General features: G+C 38.8%; 2 protein-coding genes across 2 annotated transcripts in view; one reads left to right on the plus strand and one right to left on the minus strand.

Moving 5' to 3' along the window:
* IFIH1 (interferon induced with helicase C domain 1) overlaps positions 1-14,524 on the minus strand; it is a 61,387-nt gene extending 46,863 nt beyond the window's left edge. The window contains exons 1-3 of the mRNA XM_055397348.2: positions 13,729-14,524; positions 7,012-7,180; positions 2,082-2,222 (exon numbers count right to left, since the gene is read on the minus strand). Of these exons, the coding sequence (XP_055253323.1) occupies positions 2,082-2,222; positions 7,012-7,180; positions 13,729-14,184 (766 nt within the window). The 5' untranslated portion in view covers positions 14,185-14,524. The remainder of the gene's footprint in view (positions 1-2,081; positions 2,223-7,011; positions 7,181-13,728) is intronic.
* Positions 14,525-14,590: 66 nt separating this feature from the next.
* GCA (grancalcin) overlaps positions 14,591-25,381 on the plus strand; it is a 44,572-nt gene continuing 33,781 nt past the window's right edge. The window contains exons 1-2 of the mRNA XM_055397350.2: positions 14,591-14,882; positions 15,140-15,252. The gene's annotated coding sequence lies outside the window, so the exon portion shown is untranslated. The remainder of the gene's footprint in view (positions 14,883-15,139; positions 15,253-25,381) is intronic.

Genomic DNA, 25,381 nt, shown 5'->3' on the forward strand with positions numbered 1-25,381 from the left:
ACACCAATTAGTTACTGAAATTCAAGCAAACTCCTGTTTAGCACCCATTCATCTTCCTTTCTACAACCTTGGTTTTGGTTTCTACAACCAGCCTAATCTTTCTGTGACACCCTAATCTGTAAAAAAGGGAAAATGTAATACCTTCATTTAATTCTCGGAACTTTGGATGAGTCAAACTGATTCATGTATTTGAAAGTACTTTGAAAATCATGGGATGCACTTATGATATTTATCATATGACAAGAACCATGGATATCTTTATAAAATAAAATTAGAACTCAGTGTGTTCATATTCATAACATATTAATATTGCATTAGCTTTAAAAGATTTTTAGCCACAAAGAGCAATACTTTCATTTAACCTCCTCCGGAAATATTTTTTTTTTCTGTCATAAATTGCAAAACTGTAAAATAAATATATAATGAGGATAATAATAATGTATTTCTCTATCACTAATGGTCCATGTAACATGCTTCGCAACACCCTAGACTAGTTACTTGACTTTTTCTTCCTCATCTTTGAGTTATTAGCTTAAATATTCCTTTCCCCCCCACCAGGGATATCTCTCCTCCGGAAATATTATGTGAATACAAATACAAAACCCCAAAGCCCAAATTTCCTCCCTCTGCTTGCTACTGCTAAGTCACTTCAGTCGTGTCCGACTCTGTGTGACCCCATAGACGGAAGCCCACCAGGCTCTCCTGACCCTGGGATTCTCCAGGCAAGGACACTGGAGTGGGTTGCCATTTCCTTCTCCCTCTGTTTAATAGATCCTCAGAGATGGGAATCCCAGACCACCTGACCTGCCTCTTGAGAAACCTGTATGCAGGTCAGGAAGCAACAGTCAGAACTGGACATGGAACAACCGACTGGTTCCAAATAGGAAAAGGTGTACGTCAAGGTTGTATATTGTCACCTTGCTTATTTAACTTATATGCAGAGTACATCATGAGGAACGCTGGGCTGGAAGAAGCACAAGCTGGAATCAAGATTGCCGGGAGAAATATCAATAACCTCAGATATGCAGATGACACCACCCTTATGGCAGAAAGTGAAGAGGAACTCAAAGGCCTCTTGATGAAAGTGAAAGAGGAGAGTGAAAAGGTTGGCTTGAAGCTCAACATTCAGAAAACAAAGATCATGGCATCTGGTCCCATCACTTCATGGGAAATAGATGGAAAAACAGTGGAAACAGTGTCAGACTTTGTTTTTTTGGGCTCCAAAATCACTGCAGATGCTGATTGCAGCCATGAAATTAAAAGACGCTTGCTCCTTGGAAGGAAAGTTATGACCAACCTTGATAGTATATTAAAAAGCAGAGACATTACTTTGCCAACCAAGGTCCGTCTAGTCAAGGCTATGGTTTTTCCCGTGGTCATGTATGGATGTGAGAGTTGGACTGTGAAGAAAGCTGATCGCCGAAGAATCGATGCTTTTGAACTGTGGTGTTGGAGAAGACTCTTGAGAGTCCCTTATACTGCAAGGAGATCCAACCAGTCCATTCTAAAGGAGATCAATCCTGGGTGTTCATTGGAGGGACTGATGCTAAAGCTGAAACTCCAATACTTTGGCCACCTCATGCAACGAGTTGACTCACTGGAAAAGACTCTGATGCTGGGAATGGTTGGGGGCGGGAGGAGAAGGGGACGACGGAGAATGAGATGGCTGGACGGCATCACCGACTCTGTGGACATGAGTTTGAGTGTACTCCGGGAGTTGGTGATGGACAGGGAGGCCTGGCGTGCTGTGATTCATGGGGTCGCGGAGAGTCGGACATGACTGAGCGACTGAACTGAACTGAATGATGCTGGGAAAGGTTAGGGGCGGGAGGAGAAGGGGACGACGGAGAATGAGATGGCTGGATGGCATCACAGACTCTGTGGACAAGAGTTTGAGTGAACTCCAGGAGTTGGTGATGGACAGGGAGGCCTGGCGTGCTGTGATTCATGGGGTCATGGAGAGTCGGACACGACTGAGCGACTGAACTGAACTGAACTGAACTGAATGTTATCAATGCAACAATTGATTTTTCCTGAAGTAGTTAATTAGTGCATGTAAAGTATGTGTGTGCACCAAATACCTGAAACTATAGAAGAATCTGCAAAAGATGATTCCAATGAACTATTCTCTATGTCCCAGACCTCCAGATTTGGCTGATCCGTGGTTAAAAGGACTGGCTCTTTGACTTCGAGACCATCTTCTTGTGATAAATTCTCAGACTCTGTGAACAAAAGTATTCGAAAGTAAACAATAGTGCCATGCAAGCTTTTATACAGTATACATAACTGTCAATGGTGTTCTGAAAACAAACAGGGGTTCCTAATAGAGATTAACCTGAACATACTTACATACTTTGACATTCTAAGCAGAATGCAAATTGCAATGAAATGCAGTTTTTATACAATATAAAGAGCTGCTATTTTTATTTTGAAAACCAAGTGGGTCTCTAGGAGAGATATGCCTAAATACACTTCAATGGTTTGACATTTTGAAAGGTTTGGAACATGTTTTTATGTTCTGACACAGTATTTTTATTTTTAATATGAACACAGTGAGTAATTCTTTGGTGATGACTAAATTTTATCTAAAAAGCCAATATAATATTAAGCATTATGCTAATCATAAGTGTGATGATTTCCTATCTGACCATCACCTTTAGGAAGTAAGCCACTTATTTCAGTGATACAAAGTCACACATAAGACTGCATTAGTGAAAATGCAAATTTGGTGGTAGTTTTTCTTTAACTTGTGATCTTGCCATTTTTTTCTCTCACTGTGCATTCTACATGAGATGTACATATGCTTTAATGTCAGCCTACATTCATGTATTTTGAATTTCTGGAGATTTTTTAGAAATTTAATAAAATATCCTGATCATTCTTTTCTCTTTCCCTCTATTTCTTTCATCTGGCCTTTTTTCCTTTCAACCAACATGCACTGAGTGTTTTCTTAAATGCTTTTGTGGGTTATGAAGAAAAACAAGAGTTTTACCCTTCTTACGTACAATCTGTCAGAGACTAATGCCATAAAGAAAATTTCCTAAAGTATCATTTCTTATTAACCTATCTTAAGGAATAAGGAGAAAATATGTGCTGTGTATGGAGAATTTCCTGAAGACAATTGTTCTGACTTTGGAGATTGTCTTTAGATAAGATGATTTGATAATATTCTTAGGTATATATTACGCATATTTGGGATTTATAATAATAATAGGCAATTTATTTTGTGCTTTACTAATGTTAAATCATTTAATCCTAAAAATAATCCCGATGGTAAGTAATATTATTATCCCCATTTCACAGAGGAGTAAATTGAGGCATAGAATGGGTAGGTACCTGGTGAAAGCCACACATCCAGAGACGTGAAGGAGCCAGGATTCAGTAAGCGTCAGGCTCCAGACCCCAGTCTCCTGTATTAGTTGGTGCAGGCCAGCTTGACAAAGCACCGTAGACCGAGTGGTTAAAGTAAACAAAAAGTATTTTATCATATTTCTAGAAATTCAAAGTCTAGGGTCAATGTGCCGGCATTTGGTCTCTGATGAGAGTTTATTTCTGAGATTGCTGAGCGTGACCTCCTCACGGTGTCCTCACATGGTGGGGACATTTTTCTTCTTCTAAGGCCCTGGGCCCATCACACTGGGGCCTGCTCTGATGATCTCATTTAACCTCCATTTCCTCCTAGAGACATACCTCCAGGTACAGTCACACAGGTGGTTGGGGCTTCAGCCTCTGAATTTATGGGTTGAGGAGGGCACGATCCTGCCCACAGAAGCTCCTACCACATGAGTAATCACAGCTAACTTTGTTCTCGGCATCAAGACTGGCTAAAAAGTGATTAGACTCCTCTAATAAGATGTACAGGTCAGCAAACAATATTTAAATTCCTGAACCCCTGATTAGATTTTCTGAGGACATGAGAAGTAAGCCCTACTTGTTTGGAATGAGTTTGTCAGGAGTACTCTGACTGCTGGGAGGGGTAGTGAGAATGTAAGAACGCAGAATCCCAGATGGAGATTGAAACTTCTATCCAACTTTTGAAAGAAACATAGAGGACTTCCCTGGTTAAGTGTTAAGAACCCGCCTGCTAATGCAGGGGACATGGATTTGATCGCTGGGTCAGAAAGATCCCCTGGAGAAGCAACTGGCAGCTCACTCCGGTATTCCTGCCTGGAAAACCCAATGGAAAGAGGAGCCTGGCAGACTACACTCCATGAGGTCAAAAAGAGTTAGACACATAGCGACTGAGCAGGAGTCAGGAAGATTCCACGTGCTACTGGGCAATCAAGCCTGCATACTACAACTACTGAGCCCAGGAGCCCTGGAGCCTGTGCTCTGCAACAAAAGAAGCCACTGCAATGAGAAGCCCCCACTATACACAACTAGAGAAAATCCAGGCACAGCAACAAAGACCCAGTGCAGCCAAAAATAAATAAATTAATTAAAAAACTTAAAGACGCTTAGAAACCCTAACCCTGCTCCCTTCCTTTTGAGAGCCCACATATCTGGGACAACATCTATCATCATCCTTTGGTTGAAAGAAGGAAAGCCCCAAATTTAAGAGGATCCTGTCAGGACACCAGGGAGGGTGAAAAGAATGATAGACAATAAATTAGTGCCATGTTTTTTTCTTTTAAGAAGGGCCTTTATTTCTTTTATAAAGTGCTTGACTTTCACCAGCCAATGTAAGTCCACAGGCAGAGGAATTTGGATAAACTAGTCCCTAAGCCATTCTGAAATAGACACTTAAAAGACAGTCATACTCATGACATATAGTAAGGAAAGTAAAGAGGAAGTTTTGTGACTATTAGATAGATGTATGTGATAGGTGCATGTATTCTTCACCTAGGATTGCTATTGTTCAAAGAATTAGAATTTGAAAAATCAAATTAGACTTCTAAAAAGGCACCAAAATATCTTAGAAAGAAATATGTTGTATATAACTTGTTGCTCTGCTCCAACAACCACTCTCCCACAAAAAAAGAAAGCAATGCAGCCAGACATATTGTCTGTGTCATGAGAGTTAGAAGATACTTTCGAGCCAATCTTTTTCCTAAACTAGTCTTTTTCCTAAACTAGTACACAGCTGTAAGATGTGTAGTTACCCTCTATTTTGGAGCATGGAACAAGGTCTTTTGTGATCTGCAAGGCTGCTCTTTTAAATATCCCTTGATACACGGAGACCAAAATTTCCCAGGGAACAAAAAAATCGAGACTGTAGCCATTTCAAAGTTCAAGTCTAGAAAGTTATCATGGATGGAAATGGTCCCATGCGGTCTTGAAAGGGAACTCATCATAAGGTGTGATCTGCACTGGAGTCTGGCTCATCCTTGAGGGATAAGGGAGACATTTGGCTCTATCATTGTTTGTAAATTTGACCTGAAGACCCTTTAGAAGTAGCAGATTGGCATTAGAGTTATGCTATAGAAATAATAGCTGGGCCACAATAAAGAAATGCAAAAAAAAAAAAAAAAAACCCAAAATCTATAATCTTGATATTGCAAGCAAATAGTACCATTGAGCTCCCTCCAGAGTACTAAAGCAAAATCAAGATGCTTCCTATTGAGAGGGAATTTTCCTTATACAATTAAACTTTGCTGTGGAAATAGAAAAAATGACAGTAGGAACTGAGAAAATTGCTAGTGGACAAATCATGGAATTACTCCTGGCTTTTGAAAGCTGGATTGACCATCTTTGGCTGAATGAATCCCCTCAAATCCCTAAATGATTTCAGAGAGAAGGGGGAGTCTCTTGAGCTTTTCACTTTGTGGCCATTTCAAACTTATGACACCACACAACATATGTTTTGGGGTAAAACAAAAAGACCTTCCACAATCATGGATGGCACTTTACTTCCCATGGTTCACTTACACACAAGTTTATTAACATCAATTTTTTAATTCTTCAGAGCTTTTTAATATCACATAATAAAAATATTTGTCTATATATACACATAAATATGTAAACACTATTTTATATATATATACACACTATACATATATATATATACACACACATATATGTGCATATATATAGTGTGTATTTCTAACTACTGAGCAAAATTAAGCTTTTTCATAAATAATACAACATAAAATCATAATATCTTTGGTCTAATGATTTGGTAATTATCTGTTTTTTCTTTTGTATAAGTAACTTAGAAAACGGTTTCTTATTCCATTAGAAAGTATGGTTTATGGAAACAGGGACTGCGTATGTCTCATTTAAGTCCATATCCCCAGCACCTGGAACAGTGTCTGGTATATTGTTGGTACTCGTTACACGTTGATTGAATGCCTGACTGAATAAAAGAAGTGAAGTAAGCTTGAAATGATTACAATCCATTTAAATTATATATAATTGTGTATAAATTATAACTATATATTGGTAACCATTCATTGCCAATTAAATTTTAATTTGTCTTTCATTTGATACTTCTTTAAAACATAGGATACATACTCTGAAAAGAAAAATAAGGTGGCAGTTAATACTATATTTACTAATAACATATCTGAAAGAGCTATGCTATTTGTATTATTATAATTGAACACTTTCAAAAACTCACAGAAAATAATATTGTGATACACTAGCAATTATAGACCTTTTATCAAATGTTTAATAAATTCCTCAAAGTATTATATAAATGTCCTGAAGACTTTGCAGCATAATTGTAATAACCACTAAAATATTTTCTTCCAATGTATTTGTCTAAGTAATGTTAAAATGATCTTGATAAAAATCTCAGACAATCCCTTTGTTTCCAAAATGAGATGGAAAACGGAAAACATGTTGGACAAGGAGTCAGCTGCCCATATTCTAGCTCAGCTTGTTGAGTGTTGTGGTCTTTGGGAGGTTCGTCTTTTCCCAGGCAGCTTCCTCATTTGTAAGGAAAAGAAAACAGATCTGAAATTCTGATTCTAAATATCCATTTTTGGGGGCACCATATCTATAGGCTTCATTAAACTCTCAATCACTAGGCAACACACACAAAGCTGTCCTTTGCAGAACTAGCAATACCTGTATCGCCTTCATAGCAATCGGTGCCTGTTAACTCCCGGGCAAGCTCTTCATTCCCCGTCTGCCTCAGAATAGTCAGAAATGTAGAAAACCAGTTTTCTTTCTGCACAATCCTTTTCAGTAGCTCTCTTACCCCTGCTTCGTTTCCATTATTTTCTGCAGCAGAAACCTGTTTTAAGAGAAAAGTAGAATTAAAGAAGTCAAACATCTTATGAATAAATTTAAAAAGAAGCTAGCCTTTAGAAAAATTGAACCACATGTATAAAGGTTCATATTAAAACATTAAAGAAAACATCAATGCCACTTGCAGAAATTCTGGATTCTAAAGGTAGGAAATTCGCTGCGCCAATCCCCCTTTTAAATGTCCACCATTTTTTTAAAGCTTTTGAGATAGTCAAACCTGACACAGGAAACATGTTTTATCTCTATCATTCTGAATAAGGGGTGCAAAAGAAGGTGTTTTTAATCTCTACCTACATTATGTCTATTTGCATCAATTTCCTTCTGTATATCTAGGGCTTGCTATTTCTTTTCAACTCATGGAGTCTATAAATAGGAAATCAAACATTTGTTATCCAACCTCTCTTTCTTGACTCTTACCATTATGAGTAAGTAATTATTATCACAGCTTTATATTCTTTAATATTTGTGCTATTTATCATTACTATAATTTTTTTAAATTTGTGTTTACTTAACACTATAAGAAATGTATTTCTATATATCTTTTTTAAAAATAGGGAAGAATTATTTGTATATTCATTCATTCCTATCTTGACTTCATTTAATTTCTTTTATAGATTAATCAAGCAAATCTTTTAAAATGTGAATCATTTGTGTAATCATTATTACAATGAATCCCCCCAATTCTTAATATAGAGCCAAACATTTGGAGAAATGATCACATTTAGACCAGAAAGAAATTAGGCAGAACACAATCAGCTTGCTATGCCATTAGGCAAACCACTTCACCTCTCCAGACTTCAGTTTCTATATGTGTAAAATTAAGCAACGGAAACGAAATTTCAGTTTGTCTGTCCTAGTTGCAGGTTAAAATCACTACAGAACTTCAGAAAATACTGATGTCTGAGATCTGCCCCCAGAGATTCTCATTTGTCCATGTTGGGAAACCAGAAATTTTTTTCAAAAGCATCTCTTGATTCCAGCCAGCAGCTTAGGTAAGAAATACTGACTTACATACTCTCAAAGGTCCTTCTCAAAATTTGTCCATCTTCTAGTATAATATCGACCTTTCAACTAGATTGTTTCCTACAAATTTGCATATCTTCTGTCCTATAAACATTCCCATAATCATCTAATATCAGGAATTTGCATATTTGGAACAATGCTTGGTACAAATTCAGTGTTAATTATTATTATGGATAACCTGGAAAATCATCTATCTTTATAAATGTTTCACCAGCAGACACTACTTAGAACAAGATTATACTGCATTAATTCTACCCAATGGATATTTTCATTTCATTAGCTAATAGTTAATTATAAAGGTTTTCCATATATCAACCCAACAACTCTGAAGAAGATACTGACATTAACCCATTTTACAGATCAGAAATCCAGGGCTCAGAGAAGTCCAATTACCTCCCTAACACCATAAAGCTAGTAAATGGCAGAGGTAGAATTTGATCCCAGGCAATTGGCTTCAGAAGTTGAATGCTGCCTTCTTGAACTCTAATTATAGCTGGTAATTGTCTCTAATTTTAAGTTCATTTTTTGAAAAGAAGTGGTTAAAATGACAATAAAATTTAAGCAATTTCTCCCTCACAACATTTCTAAGCAGATTCTGGCTCATTTCCTACTTTTCTCTAATTCCATTAATTTTCTAATGGAAATTCTTTGCCTTCTCTGGTGCTTGTAACATTTTCATTATTATCTACTAATTTAAGCACTAGTCACTAAAGATGCTAAATGAGACTTGTTTGAGCACCTTCTTTTAACTCAACTGTTTTCATTTTTAATTATTTCAGCCTTTAATCAGCTTTGAACTCATTCCACAGAAGTAATCAGGAAGCATTTCTCTAAAATGAACAAGGGAAGCACTGTAATAAATACTTATATTTTAAAAAGCAAATATATTATATCCACTAAATTTTCTTTAACTATTAATTAGCTATTTCTTTGAGTATACAATGATTTGTATTTGTCAAGCTTGCTTTGTCCTTACTCAGTTCAGGTATTTGAGAAATATTTTGTCATTATTTCCTACAAGTATTTTTATTATTTGAATGTGGAACTACATATAATACCTGTGTAGCATCATCAGGGTTCTGAATTTTTAAGAAATCTTCCTAGTTTGGATGCTAGAAAGTATAAAAATTTCCTTTAAAGCAACCATAAAATTTTTTAAAATTAATCTGATCTCCTAAAACATAGGAAAAATATAAGATCCCAACACATACATACTTGATTATTAAAATTCTTGGGAAGTGAATATTTAGACTTGAGACTGAAATAGGACATATAATGATTCCCACTCATATTTCTTCCCCATTTAATGTATTCTCTTGACTATGAAGTTAAAAATGTCTATGGATACATTATTAACTAATATATGGAGTGTCAAATAAATATGAATTTGTGGGTAATATAGTTCAGTGATTTCATATTCTGAATTCTTTGATATAGTTTTTTCTAACATATATTAGAAACCAATGATATTTCTTTTAAACCCTGGATAGCCAACACAGTTGTAAAGTTCAATAAAAATGGTTTTTCTCCCTCAGAATAACCTCAGATATCTATTTAAAAGTAATGGTGACTTTTTAACATAGCAGAACTAACCCTCAGTACCAGTAAATCAGGAAGCAAACTCACGTTAAAAACAAAGAATTTTAAAGAACAAGTTCTCTCCAAAAGTTAATGTCTTCCTTAATAAATAAGCATTGTCACACAGACATAACTAATTTCTTATTAGTACTTTTTATTGCTAAAAAAAATCTTATCCATCCTAATTTAGGTGGCAATACAATGAGCTGGAAGGAAACTGACCCCAATACTCAACTTCATGTAAATAGAACTGGGGGGTTTCTAGCTGGACTGGTGATGCTATCTCTGATTCTTTGTATAAATGAAAAGTGTATAAAGTCTTCCAGGACTATAGATGTTTAATGCTTTGAACTGGACGGGGCTGAAATATGCAGCTTATCTAAGACACTATGGAAATGTTTATATGATCCAGAGTTCATGGATGTCTAAGTCATGGATGTACTAAGATGTCACTTAGCAGCCTAAATAGAAGCAGGTCAGTACAGGGGCACCCCCTTACTGTTAGGGATCATTCTATAATAATGTTCTGTAAAGTCATTCTTGTATTTATTAATGAGTCTCCAGCATTTACAATAGTGCCTCACATATACTAGACATTTTTTACCTATTTGTTGGAAGAATGAACACGGATCAACACTGCATCATAATCTCCAAGAAAGCACAGGCAGTATCTGTATTAATCTCCATTGTTTTCAGCACTAGCTTGATGTCTGGTGCAACATGCCACTCCATATTTTCAAATGGAATGAATAATTAAGCAATTAAATCAATTTCTTTGGGTATCTGCTGGTCACAAAACTAAATCTAGGATCACTTTTAGAAGCACTTGTGTAAGAGGGACAGGGATTGGGTGGTGGAGGTGGAAATCCTAAACTAAAATACAGATCAAGTAGAAAATGTCAACTGGAAAACAGAAAAATAAAAATAAAATATTTTGGGAATTCCCTGGCTGTCCAGTGGTTAGGACTCAGACTCTTACTTCTGGGGCCCTGGGTTCAATCCTTGGTTAGCAAACTAAGATTCCACAAGTCATGTGGTAAAGCAAAAAAACTTAACTAATTAATTATTTTTAGAAGTCCTAATTTCTTAGTTAAATGTTATTTTAAGATGTCAGAAAAGCAAACTTAGAGATCTTATATTCATTATCTAACCATTCTTCCTCCCCTCCCCCCTGATGCCTGGAAAAGCAATTCATTACACCAAACATTTTCATTTTTTATTCTGGATAACTTCTTGGAAATTAATCCGATCAGTTAATACTTATTAGGCACCAGTCAGTTCAGTTCAGTTCAGTTCAGTCGCTCAGTCATGTCCAATTCTTTGTGACCCCATGAATAACAGCACGCCAGGTCTCCCTGTCCATCACCAACTCCCGGAGTTCACTCAAACTCATGTCCATTGAGTCGGTGATGCCATCCAGCCATCTCATTTTCTGTTGTCCCCTTCTCCTCCCGCCCCCAATCCCTCCCAGCATCAGAGTCTTTTCATACTTAATTCTAACTAGGTCCTGGTTTCATCCTTAGATGAAAATCAGTTTCTTCCTCAACTCACAGTTTAATCCATGGAATTTAGGAGGCAGATCTCAGTTTCAACATAAGGCGTTTACCTTAGTCCTTGAAACTTTAAGTTCACAAGGAAATATAACCAAATAAATAATAAAAGTCATCATCATATCAAAACAGCTCTTTCTTATTAATAAAGCTTTTTCATAAACACTGTTTCTTACTCATGTTCACTAAAACACTGTGAATGAGAGAGGAAATTATTATTATATCCATTTTCATAGTACATTTAGGATCAGGAAACTTTGGCCCAAAGAAATAGAGATGGTAAGAAACAGAGATGTCAAAATCCAGGTCTTGCCATTCCAAATTCCCATGTTTTCCTCACTACACTTTTCTGCAATAAGATAAACATTCCTCAAGGAACCCATCGACATGCTATGGATTCTTCTAAACCTAGTGTTTCCTTCCCATCGTCCGCCATTGCTTCCTTTTGAGACAGATGGTATCTTTAAGAATGATGTGCCAGGATCTCACACAGACACTACTGCTCCTTAGAAAGCCTCCATATATTGCTCCTCCATTCTCCCTTATGAGAGAGAAATGGGGTTGCTTTGGCCTTAACTGCTACCAGTACACAAATGTCCTTTTACTGTATATCTTCTTTGTGTCAAATCCCTTGCATTCCTGCTAGCTGCCTCCAAGCTTGCCAGAATCAAGAACTTGGATAAAATCTAGCTGGCGGAAATTCAATACAGGCAAGACAAAAGTGATGCTGATAGGCAGACGTATTTAGAGTAAATAAGGAGAAGTGCTGTTTTACTGGCAATCGGGACATCATACCCACCAAACATAAACAGCTTTGTGGTGTTACTGGACTCTGTTGCTTCTGGACTTCCTAACAGCTACTGTGGCTGGAAATGCCATCTTCCATCTCCAGCTGGCTTGAAGGCTGCATACTGTCTTCCAAATTAAGATTCTGCCACAGTGATGTACACATTTGTCATATCCAGCTGGACTACTATAATGCGTTCTAGCTGGTTCTCAATACACAAAACTACATAAACCTTACTGACAACAGTGTAAAGTTATTTACTTGTTGGGAAAACCAGTCATCAAAATTAGATACACACTTAGGTCTTTGGACAGGCCCTATGGCTGTCAAGTTGACAAAGGAGCATTAGCTTTAGTCACTAAAGATCAAGTCACATTACAGGCTGATAGGAGTCCTGTGCCCAGAACTTTGTAATGAGGATACATACAATTGATGAACTAAAAAGAAAGAAAGAAAAGAAAATGTCAAAAATCGCAGCATGTTAGACTTTGACCCCCCAAAATGGGTTTATTTGCCTACATGTCTTTCAAAATAAAACTTTCACTGTACAGTCTAAGTCAGATTCAAATAGGACTGTTTCTATATGCCACAGTACTTCCTTATTCACTGAAAAACAATGAACAATAAAACGCTAAGTGTAATCCCCTGTAAAATTCTTCCTGTCAAAATGACACCTAAGAAATCCATTATTTTTCTATTAAAACGGAAAATTACTGACTACATATTTTTTCAATTAACTCTCTCCAATTTTTGATTCCCAAAGAATGCTGAAACTTTGATTAAAGAACAAAAAAGAGTGTGTGTGTATTTGTGTGTATGTACTATGTAATTTCCCCATTTGGACCAAAACTAAATGGCACAGTGCATAATACAGGCCAGAGATAGGAAAACTTTTTGTTTAAAGCCCAGATAATGAATATTTTAGGATTTGTGGGCTATATGACTCTATGTTCAAATGCTTTTAATGTGCAGGAGCAATCACAGCATGTAAATGAATGAGCATAGTTGTTTCCAATAAAACTTTCTTTATGAACTGAAAATTTAAAAATTTAAACATCATTCTTAGCTTTCAGGTTGGATTTATCATGGGTCATGGTTTGCTGATCCCCGTTCTATGCAACTACATATAATAGGACATAAAATTTTACACCATCAGGAACTAAATCCCTACCTCTACCACTGTCTTCCTGGTAGACCTTGGGCAGGTTATTTAAACTACCTCAGTCTACTCATCTGTAAAATGGCACAGTTAATAACACTAGATTATTAACTAATAACTCATAGATTATTGTGAGCATGAACTCTGATAATAGGTTTTGCAAATGAATCTAATTGCACAGTAAGTGCTTAATAAATGCTCTCTATTTTTCTAGAGTTCTTCTTTAGCTCATTTCAGTTAAAAAATTAGAAAAAATAGCTCTTTTGTGCTTAAATTTGCAAAATTATGTTTTTAAAAGCCTAGACATTCTCAAGGAAGGAGGGAATCAAATTTACCCAAAGATGTCAAAAAACATTTGGAATGGGGGGCAAATGGAGGACCAACCCCAAGTAGCAATATCTGCCTTTAAGTCCAGCTCCTTTTGAACTGACACCTACCCGATTTCTGTCTTCAATTGTCAACAGTTTCTCCTCCACACATTTATCCAAGACATCTGCAACCAGAAGCCTGTCCACCAGTGTGGGCTGAAGAAGGTTCAGCAATTGGAGACACTCATCGTGAGCGTTCTCAAACGATGGAGAAGGCAAGTCCGTGAGCTCTGGGTTCACGTAGCGGGCGGCTAAGGGGTTGCCTGCTTGCCGGAGGGCCTCTACGAACATCCTAGCCCAGCCGAGCGGCCAGTTCCCCCTCTCCAAGGTGTTCAGAAGCAGATCAGCTGCCTGAATGTCCCCAGTGGTGGCGGCCGTCCTCTGAATATGCTCTTTCACTTCTGGAGATAGAAAAGTCAAGTAGTCCAATACTGGTTCCACCTGGATGTACCTTTTCACTCTGGCCCTGAAACACGAGATGAGATAGCAGAAATTCTTGTCTGCGAAGCTCCCATCCGACGACATCTTTCTTCCTCAGAGGTGGGAAAAGATTCTCCCAGGTAGACGGAAAAGTTGTTCTCAACTCAGCGGATGACAGGTGTCTTCGCTGCTGCTTCGGAGCCGCCGGGCCTGCGGCAGCGCGCCTGACGCCAGGGCAGCCTGCAGGACCCGCAGGCGGGCGCGCGGGGGCGCGGGGCACCCGGGCAGGTGGGCACCCGGGCAGGTGGGCACCTGGGCAGGACGCGGCGGCGGCGGCGGCGGGCGCTCGCGCGAGCCGGGGACCGGGGCGCCGGCGCGGCTCACTCGGGTCGGGGTTTCGAGGCCACCCTCCCGCCAGGCAGTTATATAGTTTGCCTGACTTCGGTTTCTGTTTCGATTCTCTTCTACAGGACTTTCCACACGTAATCCGCGGGGCGGGGAGTGCCTGTTCGGTCGGGGAGGAGCCACCTTTTGGTCGGTTCTGGTAGGGACACTCCTTCGGCCTGCGGGAGACAGAAACGGAAAGCGAATTCTCTCTTCCAAGGAGTAAGGCGGCAGCGCTTCAGCAATGCCAGCGGGTGTTTTGTCGACTTTGCAGGGTTCGGCCTGAAAATTCGGACTTCCCTCCCCGCGGCTGTCTGGTACCACCCCTTGTCAGCTAAGATCTGGAGGGCGTGCAAGCGGGACTGGGGACTTCCCAGCGCAGAGGTGAAGAGAGACTGCCACAGACCCTGATGGCAACAGTAAGTTATTAGTTTGATGCAGGCAGCCCCCAGCCCCGTCCGAGTGTGAGATTACAGGGACACGCAGAGAGATGACACCAAGAAGACATCTTTTTAGAGATATGTAGCCCCCCAGGGTGAAGTGAGCTCTTTCCAGGATAAACCTGCCCTCCTGTGGGTCCCCAAGAAATAACTCTTTCCTCTGGGAATTTGTGGGTGGGTATGAAAAAGAGCAAGTAATGATAAACAGTTAATTAACTTTATTACCTCACGCCTAGATTGTACTGTTTATTTGGCTTTGACCAAGGCCTGGTGGCAGACGCGGAAGGACCTGAACTACCAACTCAGCTTAGGAGGAAGCCAAGACTGAAGGTTTTCTATCTCCCAGTATGTAAGTTCCCCATAGTCTTTAATATACAACGTTCCTTTAATAAAACAAACAAAATCCCCAACAACTTATTTTTGATGTAGCTGCCATTCTTTTCTTGGATTCAATACAGCAAGTTTTGGCTGAAGCAGCCAGGAACTTAATTAGCAACTAATGTACCAACTTGTAGTAAACATCAACATTTGTCTATGTCATGAGGGAAAAAAAAAGACACCCACACTGAAAATGGCAGCTTTGGTTCAGTACAGAAGCCACAGAAATGTGAGTCCTTTGGGTTGCTACTCACTCTGGCATTCTGCAGTCCTGGGTGACTATGGGTGGTAGTTTATCTGCTTCATAATGAGAACCTCATGGTCCAGAATTATATGGAGGTAGAAGGGGTCATTTAGGCTCCTGAAAAGATATATTTAGGCAAAGTAAACAGTTGGTGGGCTTCCCAGGTGGTGCAGTGGTAAAGAATCTGCCTGTCAGTGCAGGAGATGCAAGAGACACTGGGTGGGGAAGATCCCTGGGTGGGGAAGATCCCCTGGAGAAGGAAATGGCAACCCACTCCAGGATTCTTAACCTGGACATGGGTTAACAATGCACAGTCAATGAAGTTTGGATAGGCCAGAGAAGTTTGGTGGTGTTTTGCACTGGGTAAGAGAAATACAGAATCTTTGTTTACTGGAGGCATAGAAAATTCCCAATTCAATACGTTATAGCTGTTCGGACACGACTAAGTGACTGAACTGAACTGAACTGATTATGTAGCTAGTAACAGCTTTTTCCTCCCCAAGAATTGTAATATGCTTAAAGAAAAGACATATTTACACAGGACCAGTATAGTACTCTGCATATATGTAGGCCCTTGCTGATTTTCCACCTGAATGGGAATTTTATTTGCCTTGACTCTAGCAACTGGCTTAATGTCAAAACACATAGTGAAAGTTACTGAAGTGAAGTAGAGCGTTGAGCTTGCAAGTGACCCTGGTTTATGCTTTTCTTTGCTGTCTCTTCATAAAATAATACCATGGCTTTAGTTACTTTGGGAAGTTTATATTGTAGGTAGAAGATAAACACATTATACGCTTAGTTATGTGTATACAAAATTATCTGTTAGGACTGTTAAGGTCCGCCTCCCCCCGCCCCCTCACCTTTAGTTGCTTGCAGGTTGTATTCAGTATTTCAAAGCAAAAACAAACAAAAAACCAAAAAACATCGTGCCCCATGGTACTCATCTTTAGTCCTTTTGTTTTAAACATTGGGGAATGAAGAGAAGTTGTTGATTAAATATAGAGAAATAATTTCATCTTCTTAATGCCACAAAATTGCTGTCCTGGTCAAAAGTGGAGGTTTAAGTGTTTGGTATTTAGATTATGTCATTCATTCATTCAATCACTTAAAAAAATAATTATTCAGAACCTACTCTGTGACCAGTGCTGCACTAGGGTCAATTTATAAAACTTGATAATGTTCTTATTTTTATGGATGTCGCATTCTAATGGGAGGAGGAAGATGGGAAATAAATAATAACCAGAAGATATACAGTGTGCATGAGGACTTTGGTAACATCTAAATAATAATGCAATTGTAATTTCACAGGTGCTTTTCCATATAGATGCCCTCTGCTGACTCTCACCATTAGCATCACATATTACCCATCAATAACAATACATATTTATTCAGAAAACAAAGATCATGACAACTGGTCCCATCACTTCATGGCAAATAGATGGGGAAACAGTGGAAAGTGTCAGACTTTATTTTTTTGGGCTCCAAAATCACTGCGGATGCTGATTGCAGCCATGAAATTAAAAGACGCTTACTCCTTGGAAGGAAAGTTATGACCAACCTAGAGTAGCATATTAAAAAGCAGAGACATTACTTTGCCAACCAAGGTCCGTCTAGTCAAGGCTATGGTTTTTCCCGTGGTCATGTATGGATGTGAGTTTTGGACTGTGAAGAAAGCTGATCGCTGAAGAATTGATGCTTTTGAACTGTGGTGCTGGAGAAGACCCTTGAGAGTCCCTTGGACTGCAAGGAGATCCAACCAGTCCATTCTAAAGGAGATCAGTCCTGAGTGTTCATTGGCAGGACTGATGCTAAAGCTGAAACTGCAATACTTTGGCCACCTCATGTGACGAGTTGACTCACTGGAAAAGACTCTGATGCTGGGAGGGATTGGGGGCGGGAGGAGACGGGGATGACAGAGAATGAGATGGCTGGATGGCATCATCGACTCGATGGACATGAGTTTGAGTGAACTCCGGGAGTTGGTGATGGACAGGGAGGCCTGGAGTGCTGTGATTCATGGGATCGCAAAGAGTCAGACACGACTGAGTGACTGAACTGAATTGAACTGAACTGAAGAGTTGCCTTGCTGGATGAAGATTGAGTGATGAGAACTGATTTTGAGGAAAAATAGAAACCTCTATGTTTAGGAATCTACCATAGTCTTGATTGGGCCATTGCTGAAGGAAAGAAGTTGGGGTACAAGGAATCTAATCTCTCAAAATGTATCCTTTTTCTTCTGTATTTTTGCAGCATGGTTTCATTTATTTTCTCCTTTTTGTTTTAATAGAGATTTTCTGTCAAATTTCTTGAAATAAGTTTTGTTTATCATCCTCCTCATTGCTTCTAAATGTAAGTTTCTGTTTCCTTTCTCCTTTGAGGTAGGAAATCATACTTACTTATATCTTTTCCTTTTTTCTTGAGCTGCCCTTTCTTTTTATATGCAAAAGAAATATTTCCATCTAAATCAGTTTTAAAAGTCACCTTTTAGCATTTTGTTTTTTAAATAGTCACTCAGGAAGATACTAGATAATAGGTTCTTGCTATTAACCACCTTACCATTTGAGTTTTCTACTATTAAGAAGTAAGAAAAGTCAAAACTGTCATGTCTTCAACAAACTAGAACTACAGTTTAATGGCCACATGTGGCAGTCATGCCTTTTCCAAAGAAAATGACAATGGTTTAATTTGATGAGGAAATACTTCTAGAATTGTCATTTTTTTTTTCACTTGTTTACTAAATTGTATCAAGAAAGATCCTGCTCTGTGTAATTTAAAGTTAGATGCCCTTCCACTGGCAGAATAGGGTTGTGATTATGCTTAGAGACTGTGAGCTCAGGATATCAGGATTTACATCTCAGCACTGCCTCTTAATTGCTGTGTCATCTCAGGAAAATAACCTCAAATTTCTCAATTGTAGAATGAGAATAATGATGATATCTGTACTATGTTAAAAGGTTGTTGTAAGTACTTAGCCCTAATCCTGGCATGTTACACATACCCTATTCTTGACTGCCAGCAATTTTTTTGGACAAATAATGAGTAAGAGATAGTGCTATTACTCAAATAAGACACAATTTATAGACTAAATAGCTTAGTTATACGCATAAACATTATATAATAAGTGGCCATCTAACTGAGTTTTTACACAGCATCCCTTCCTGCAAGAAGCAGAAGCTGATAGGTTGATGCAGCAGAAAGGTTTGAAAGGATACTGTTTGTATTTCAAGAATATAAATAAGCCGAAAAGAAAAAAAAAACTAAGTTTACTAGGTCATGATAACCATTTCCCAATTATTTTCAAAAATTCAGTTTTAAAGTTTTAGTTTTAAGTGTGTGCTTTTGAAAGCTTTTCAACACAAATATTTGGGCAAAAGGTGTCAGAGATACATTTTCCAAGCACTCTTTTTTTCTAAATGCTTCCTCCATAGCTTAAGTCCTTTTAACATTTTACTTGCATATTTGCACATCTTTAAAACAACACCTTTGCCTCAAAGGCATAGACTGACTGGGCTTCTTTTATTTTACAATAAATGTTCAAGAGCAAGCTACAGTCAAATGTTGTCTTTTCCTTGAAATCCTGGTTGGCGTTCAGCTGATGGGCACTGTGGGGTTAGCAGTCTCAGCCTGGGTCTGTTCTGATTGAAGAGTGACTGTTTTAATTGCTTACTACCCATACCATACAGATAGTTAAATATTTTTATTTCTCTTCTGCTCTTACACAGCTGACAAAGTCTTCAAGTAGGGACAGAGACATGAGTTATTGCTGTAGAATGAATTATTGAAATCAAATATTGAGATAAATCCAACCAGACTTCTGAATTTCTAAATAAGAGAGTTACACTAAGATTTAAAAAATAAAGCATTGTCAATTACAAATTATTTTTATTATTAATGCACTTGATTATATCAATTACTTTTAAAAATCTTGTTTCATGTTTATCTCATCCCTTACTTTTAAGTTTTTGTTTGTATTTTATGGTATGTCATAATTGTACATGTAAAGACAATGTATATTTATATATATATTAGGGGGCTTATGTTCAAAGATTTTAGCTGATAGGGATCAAAAGAATAAAGTACTTGACCTCAGCTCTAGAGAGCCTCCTAAGGACTAGTTCAGTTCAGTCACTCAGTCATGTCCGATTCTTTGCGACCTCATGGACTATAGCACACCAGGCTTCCCTGTCCATCACCAACTCCTGGAGTTCACTCAAACTCATGTCTGTCGAGTTGGTGATGCCATCCAACCATCTCATCCTCTGTCGTCCCCTTCTCCTCCTGCCTTCAATCTTTGCCAGCATCAGGGTTTTTTCTAGTGAGTCAGTTCTTCACATCAGGTGGCCAAAGTATTGGAGTTTCAGGTTCAGCATCAGTCCTTCCAATGAACATTCAGGACTGACTTCCTTTAGGATGGACTGGTTGGATCTCTTTGCAGTCCAAGGGACTCTCAAGAGTTTTCTCCAACACCACAGTTCAAAAGCTTCAATTCTTCGGCACTCAGCTTTCTTTATAGTTCAACTCTCATAACCATACATGATGACTGGAAAAACCATAGCTTTGATTATATAGACCTTTGTTGGAAAAGTAATGTCTCTGCTCTTTAATATGCTGTCTAGATTGGTCATAATTTTTCTTCCAAGGAGCAAGCATCTTTTAATTTCATGGCTGTAGTCACCATCTGCAGTGATTTTGGAGCCCAAAAAGATAACGTCTCTCACTGTTTCCATTGTTTCCCCATTTGTTTGTCATGAAATGATGGGAATGGTCACCATGATCTTAGTTTTCTGAATGTTGAGCTTTAAGCCAACTTTTTCACTCTCCTCTTTCACCTTTATCAAGAGGCTCTTTAGTTCTTCGCTTTCTGCCATAAGGGTGGTGTCATCTGCATATCTCAGGTTCTTGATATTTCTCCTGGCAATCTTGATTCCAGCTTGTGCCTCATCCAGCCCAGCATTTCTCATGATATACTCTGCATATAAGTTAAATAAGCAGGGTGACAATATACAACCTTGATGAACTCTTTTCCCGATTTGGAAGCAGTCTTCTGTTCCATGTCCAGTTCTAACTCTTGCTTCTTCACCTGCATTCTCAGGAGTCAGGTAAGGTGGTTGGTATTCCCATTTCTTTAAGAATTTTCCACGGTTTGTCAAAGGCTTTGACATAGTCAATAAAGGGCTAGAGACTGTGATACATTTGAAGAGGAGTATTAACAAGAATGAAGGTGTGGAGGTAAGTTGGGAGAGGGCTCCAGGAGGAAAGTGGAATGCAGCTTTTAGATTTTGGAAGTTGAACTTTCTAATTACTAGTGCTATTATTGCTTTGTGACAAATGTCAGTATATTAACACATGGAACCTGAATATATTTCAGAGCCTATTGTCAGACATGTGCTGTCCAGATGATTTGTTCCTGAATTGAATATTTTAATAAAATTAATGTTTATTTAAAAATAGTTTATATTCGCTGTAGAAATTTCAGGGGGAAAATCACATCATATTGAAGATTATTATATGAATTACTTATAATTCCATCACCAAGAGAGAGTCGTTATTAATATATTTCCTGCCATTTTTTATTGCATAAATGTATGTGTAAATGCATATGTTATTAATATATTTCCTACCATTTTTTATTGCATAAATGTATGTGTAAATGCATATGTGTGCACATATATCAACGTTTGTTCATTAGAGGGTGAACTGAGATGGCCTTCGCTGGAAGGAAGAGATCTCCAAGGAAGAGATCACCATAGGTAGATCGTATTGACATTCCAAAGGGAGAATCTGTGAGAGATTCCTGATGGCCGAGATGGCCAGAATATGACAAGTTCATTCCTGTGTTTCATTTGCTGTACTGACCCTTAGTAGTCCCAGGTCTTGGCTTCCCTGGTGACTCAGATGGTAAAGAATCCACCTGCAGTGCGGGAGACGTGGATTTGATCGCTGGGTTGGGAAGATCCCCTGGAGGAGGGCATGGCAACCCACTCTAGTATTCTTGCCTGGAGAATCCCCATGGACAGAGGAGCCTGGAGGGCTATAGACCCAGATCTTCCATGAAAGCTTGCCTATACAGGGCTTCCACATGTGATAGATTTACATTGTGTTGCTTTGGTTAATTAAGGAGAGGTAGTGACCCCATGTGGAGAAGGCAATGGCAAGCCACTCCAGTACTCTTGCCTAGAAAATCCCATGGATGGAGGAGCCTGGTAGGCTGCAGTCCATGGGATCGCTATGAGTCGGACATGACTGAGCAACTTCACTTTGATTTTTCACTTTCACACATTGGAGAAGGAAATGGCAACCCACTCCAGTGTTCTTGCCTGGAGAATCCCAGGGACAGGGGAGCCTGGTAGGCTGCTGTCTATGGGGTCACACAGAGTCGGACACGACTGAAGTGACTTAGCAGCAGCAGCAGCAGCAGTGACCCCATGTGGTGGAGCAGAGCTACATAGAAAAGTGGACCTGTCCAAAGTGAGAAGGAGCATAGATTGAGAATTCCATGCAGGGGAGACAATGAGAGCATAAGCCCTATAGAATTTGTCAAATATCTTATGAATGGTGCCAGACTTTACCATGCTCTGCAGGGATAGGAGGGTCATTTCAGTAGGCATGCTTCCAGCTGTGAGGTGAATATGATGCTGAGTAAATGTGGCCCAGTAACAGGGAATTGACTTTTCACACTTAACAGGAAGAGCCAGTAATTCATTGAGGTCAGGGCTCTGGAGTGTGCCCTATAATTTTCTTTTCTTCTCTTTCACGGTTGCAAAATGACTGCTACAGCTCCCCACATCATTTCTTCCTACAACTCCAGTTCAAAGCAGGTTGTAACAAGATGAAACATAGTTTCTCCCACTTGCATTCTCTCAATAGTGAAGAGAAAAATGTCCCACGAGTCTCATGCAGAATTTTTTTTATATATCTCATTGGCTAGAACTTGGCTGTGTCCACCTCCCCTAAAATAAAGTGATACTTGCTCAAAACACTTAAAAATTCTGATTTTAAAGGCATTTTTTTTTTTAAATAGGAGCTCAAGCCATTTTATTTTGAAAATAATCCGAGGCTGGCTAGAAAAATTTATCTTTTAGATGTTTTCCTTATCCGAGCACACATACTGCCCTCCTAGAGAATCCCCAATAGGAAGTACCAGAGCAGCCACTCAGTTCCTTGTTGGGTGTCAAAGTGAGCTAGAAAGTTGCTCTCAAGCCTGGCTATATATTTGACTCACAGGCAGACATATATACAGTTGTCCATTGCATCAGAATCTCCACAATTGGAACTTTATTGTCAATGATTTCTCCTTTCAATTCTACTTGTGATACTAGTCTCCAGCCAGACTTGAGAACTAAGGATTAGGGCCTCTACTAACATAGCACCAATGGAGAGTACAATGAAGTCTCATGGTCCGCTATAAAGTCACACTGAATTCACGAATACTGAACCACTCCCCTGGGGAGGTATAGAATTAGGTTCCTGAGGTCATAATATTTCTAAAATCAATTAATGCATAACCTTGTTTTCTGTGTGTTTCTCTTTGCTGCTGCTGCTAAGTCACTTCAGTCGTGTCCGACTCTGTGTGACCCCATAGACGGAAGCCCACCAGGCTCCCCCGTCCCTGGGATTCTCCAGGCAAGAACACTGGAGTGGGTAGCCATTTCCTTCTCCAATGTGTGAAAGTGAAAAGTGAAAGTGAAGTCGCTCAGTCGTGTCCGAACTTTAGCGACCCCACGGACTGCAGGCTACCAGGCTCCTCCATCCATGGGATTTTCCAGGCAAGAGTACTGGAGTGGCTTGCCATTGCCTTCTCCTTAAACACCCTTTATTTAATATATGTTGTTAATTCACTAACATTATACTCAGGGTCAATAATACTGTAACTCATACCTGAATAAAGCATATCTAACACATATTTCTCTTTGAGGCACATCACAGCCTTCCAGTGCTTGGATACACCAGATAACATTTCAGGACTAGGCTTGGGATAATTTCAAACAGTGAAATCACCAACAAAAACTGCAAAACTATGAAACATTAATGCTGAACATGTGTTGAAAAGGATGCTGGTTTGTAAGGTGAAAAGTGAAACAAGAAGCAGAGAATCCCTTTTTTAAGAATCAGCAGGGAAAATTAAATTTTATAACATTTTAAATAGAATAGTTCCTGATTACACCTATAAGAATTCAGTTTTTCTCCTCTGAATTCCTAATGAGAACAGATGTATCTGAGTCCTTCATTTCTGTGTCTATTTGCACATTTGTGTTGAGGATGTAAAGATCCAGAAGTTCTAGGGGGCTTCCGTGGTCTTTCCCACCCCTCAGAACTGGTGCACAATCTTAGAACTTAAACAGAGTGTTCCATTTCATTGATTCTTTCTCCCTCAAATGTAGTAAGAATCACAAGAGGGATATATTGTACTATGTGGGAGATTTTAAACATTTTAATGAAAGAGTAGTCCAAATTATTTTGTTACTACAAATGATCTATTTAAAATACTTAAAAAATTTATGATTTTAATAGATAGATTAATGTTAATAAGGATGCAAAAATGGACTATGAGTGTTAATTAATTTTCTGTATCTCAGAAATGCTTTTTCAGGAATAGACTGCTTACATGCACAGGAATGTTCTGTGTGTCATTAATTAGGAATTAAGAATAGTATTTTCATTTAGTATCTGTAGAACACCACAGTGAACTGTAGAAAAAACCTGAAATTCCTCATAAAATGAAATTCTAAAAGCTGACCCAGGGTTTTAGGTGGCTCCAAACGCTGCCTTTGGCCTATTAAGTTCCCTGGAAGTTCAATGACCCAGCGTCTCTTATGTGGAGCCGACAGACTCAAAGTAGCACCACATCCTAGACGTTCAGCTGTAGGCATACCATTCACTTCCCTTACTTCCTTCCTTAGGCTCTTCTGCAAACACCTCTTCCAACAACACAAGAGAAGACTCTACACATGGACATCACCAGATGGTCAACACCGAAATCAGATTGATTATATTCTTTGCAGCCAAAGATGGAGAAGCTCTATACAGTTAGCAAAAACAAGACCAGGAGCTGACTGTGGCTCATTCATGAACTCCTTATTGCCAAATTCAGACTTAAATTGAAGAAAGTAGGGAAAACCACTAGACCATTCAGATATGACCAAAATCAAATCCCTTATGATTATACAGTGAAAGTGAGAAATAGATTGAAGGGACTAGATCTGATAGATAGAGTGCCTGATGAACTATGGACGGAGGTTCGAGACATTGTACAGGAGACAGGGACCAAGACCATCCCCATGGAAAAGAAATGCAAAAAAGCAAAATGGCTGTCTGAGGAGGCTTTACAAATAGCCGTGAAAAGAAGAGAAGCGAAAAGCAAAGGAGAAAATATAAGCATCTGAATGCAGAGTTCCAAAGAATAGCAAGGAGAGATAAGAAAGCCTTCCTCAGCGATCAATGCAAAGAAATAGAGGAAAACAACAGAATAGGAAAAACAAGAGATCTCTTCAAGAATATTAGAGATATCAAGGGAACATTTCATGCAAATATGGGCTCGATAAAGGACAGAAATGGTATGGACCTAACAGAAGCAGAAGATATTAAGAAGAGGTGGCAAGAACACAGAAGAACTGTACAAAAAAGAGCTTCACAACCAAGATGATCACGATGGCGTGATCACTCACCTAGAGTCAGACATCTTGGAATGTGAAGTCAAGTGGGTCTTACAAAGCATCACTATGAACAAAGCTAGTGGAGGTGATGGAATTCCAGTTGAGCTATTTCAAATCCTGAAAGATGATGCTGTGAAAGTGCTGCATGCAATATGCCAGCCAATTAGGAAAACTCAGAAGTGGCCACAGGACTGGAAAAGGTC

This window comes from Moschus berezovskii, chromosome 2 (assembly GCF_049115385.1).
Source record: "Moschus berezovskii isolate FMDL1 chromosome 2, NW_MosBer_1.0, whole genome shotgun sequence".
NCBI lineage: Eukaryota > Metazoa > Chordata > Mammalia > Artiodactyla > Moschidae > Moschus > Moschus berezovskii.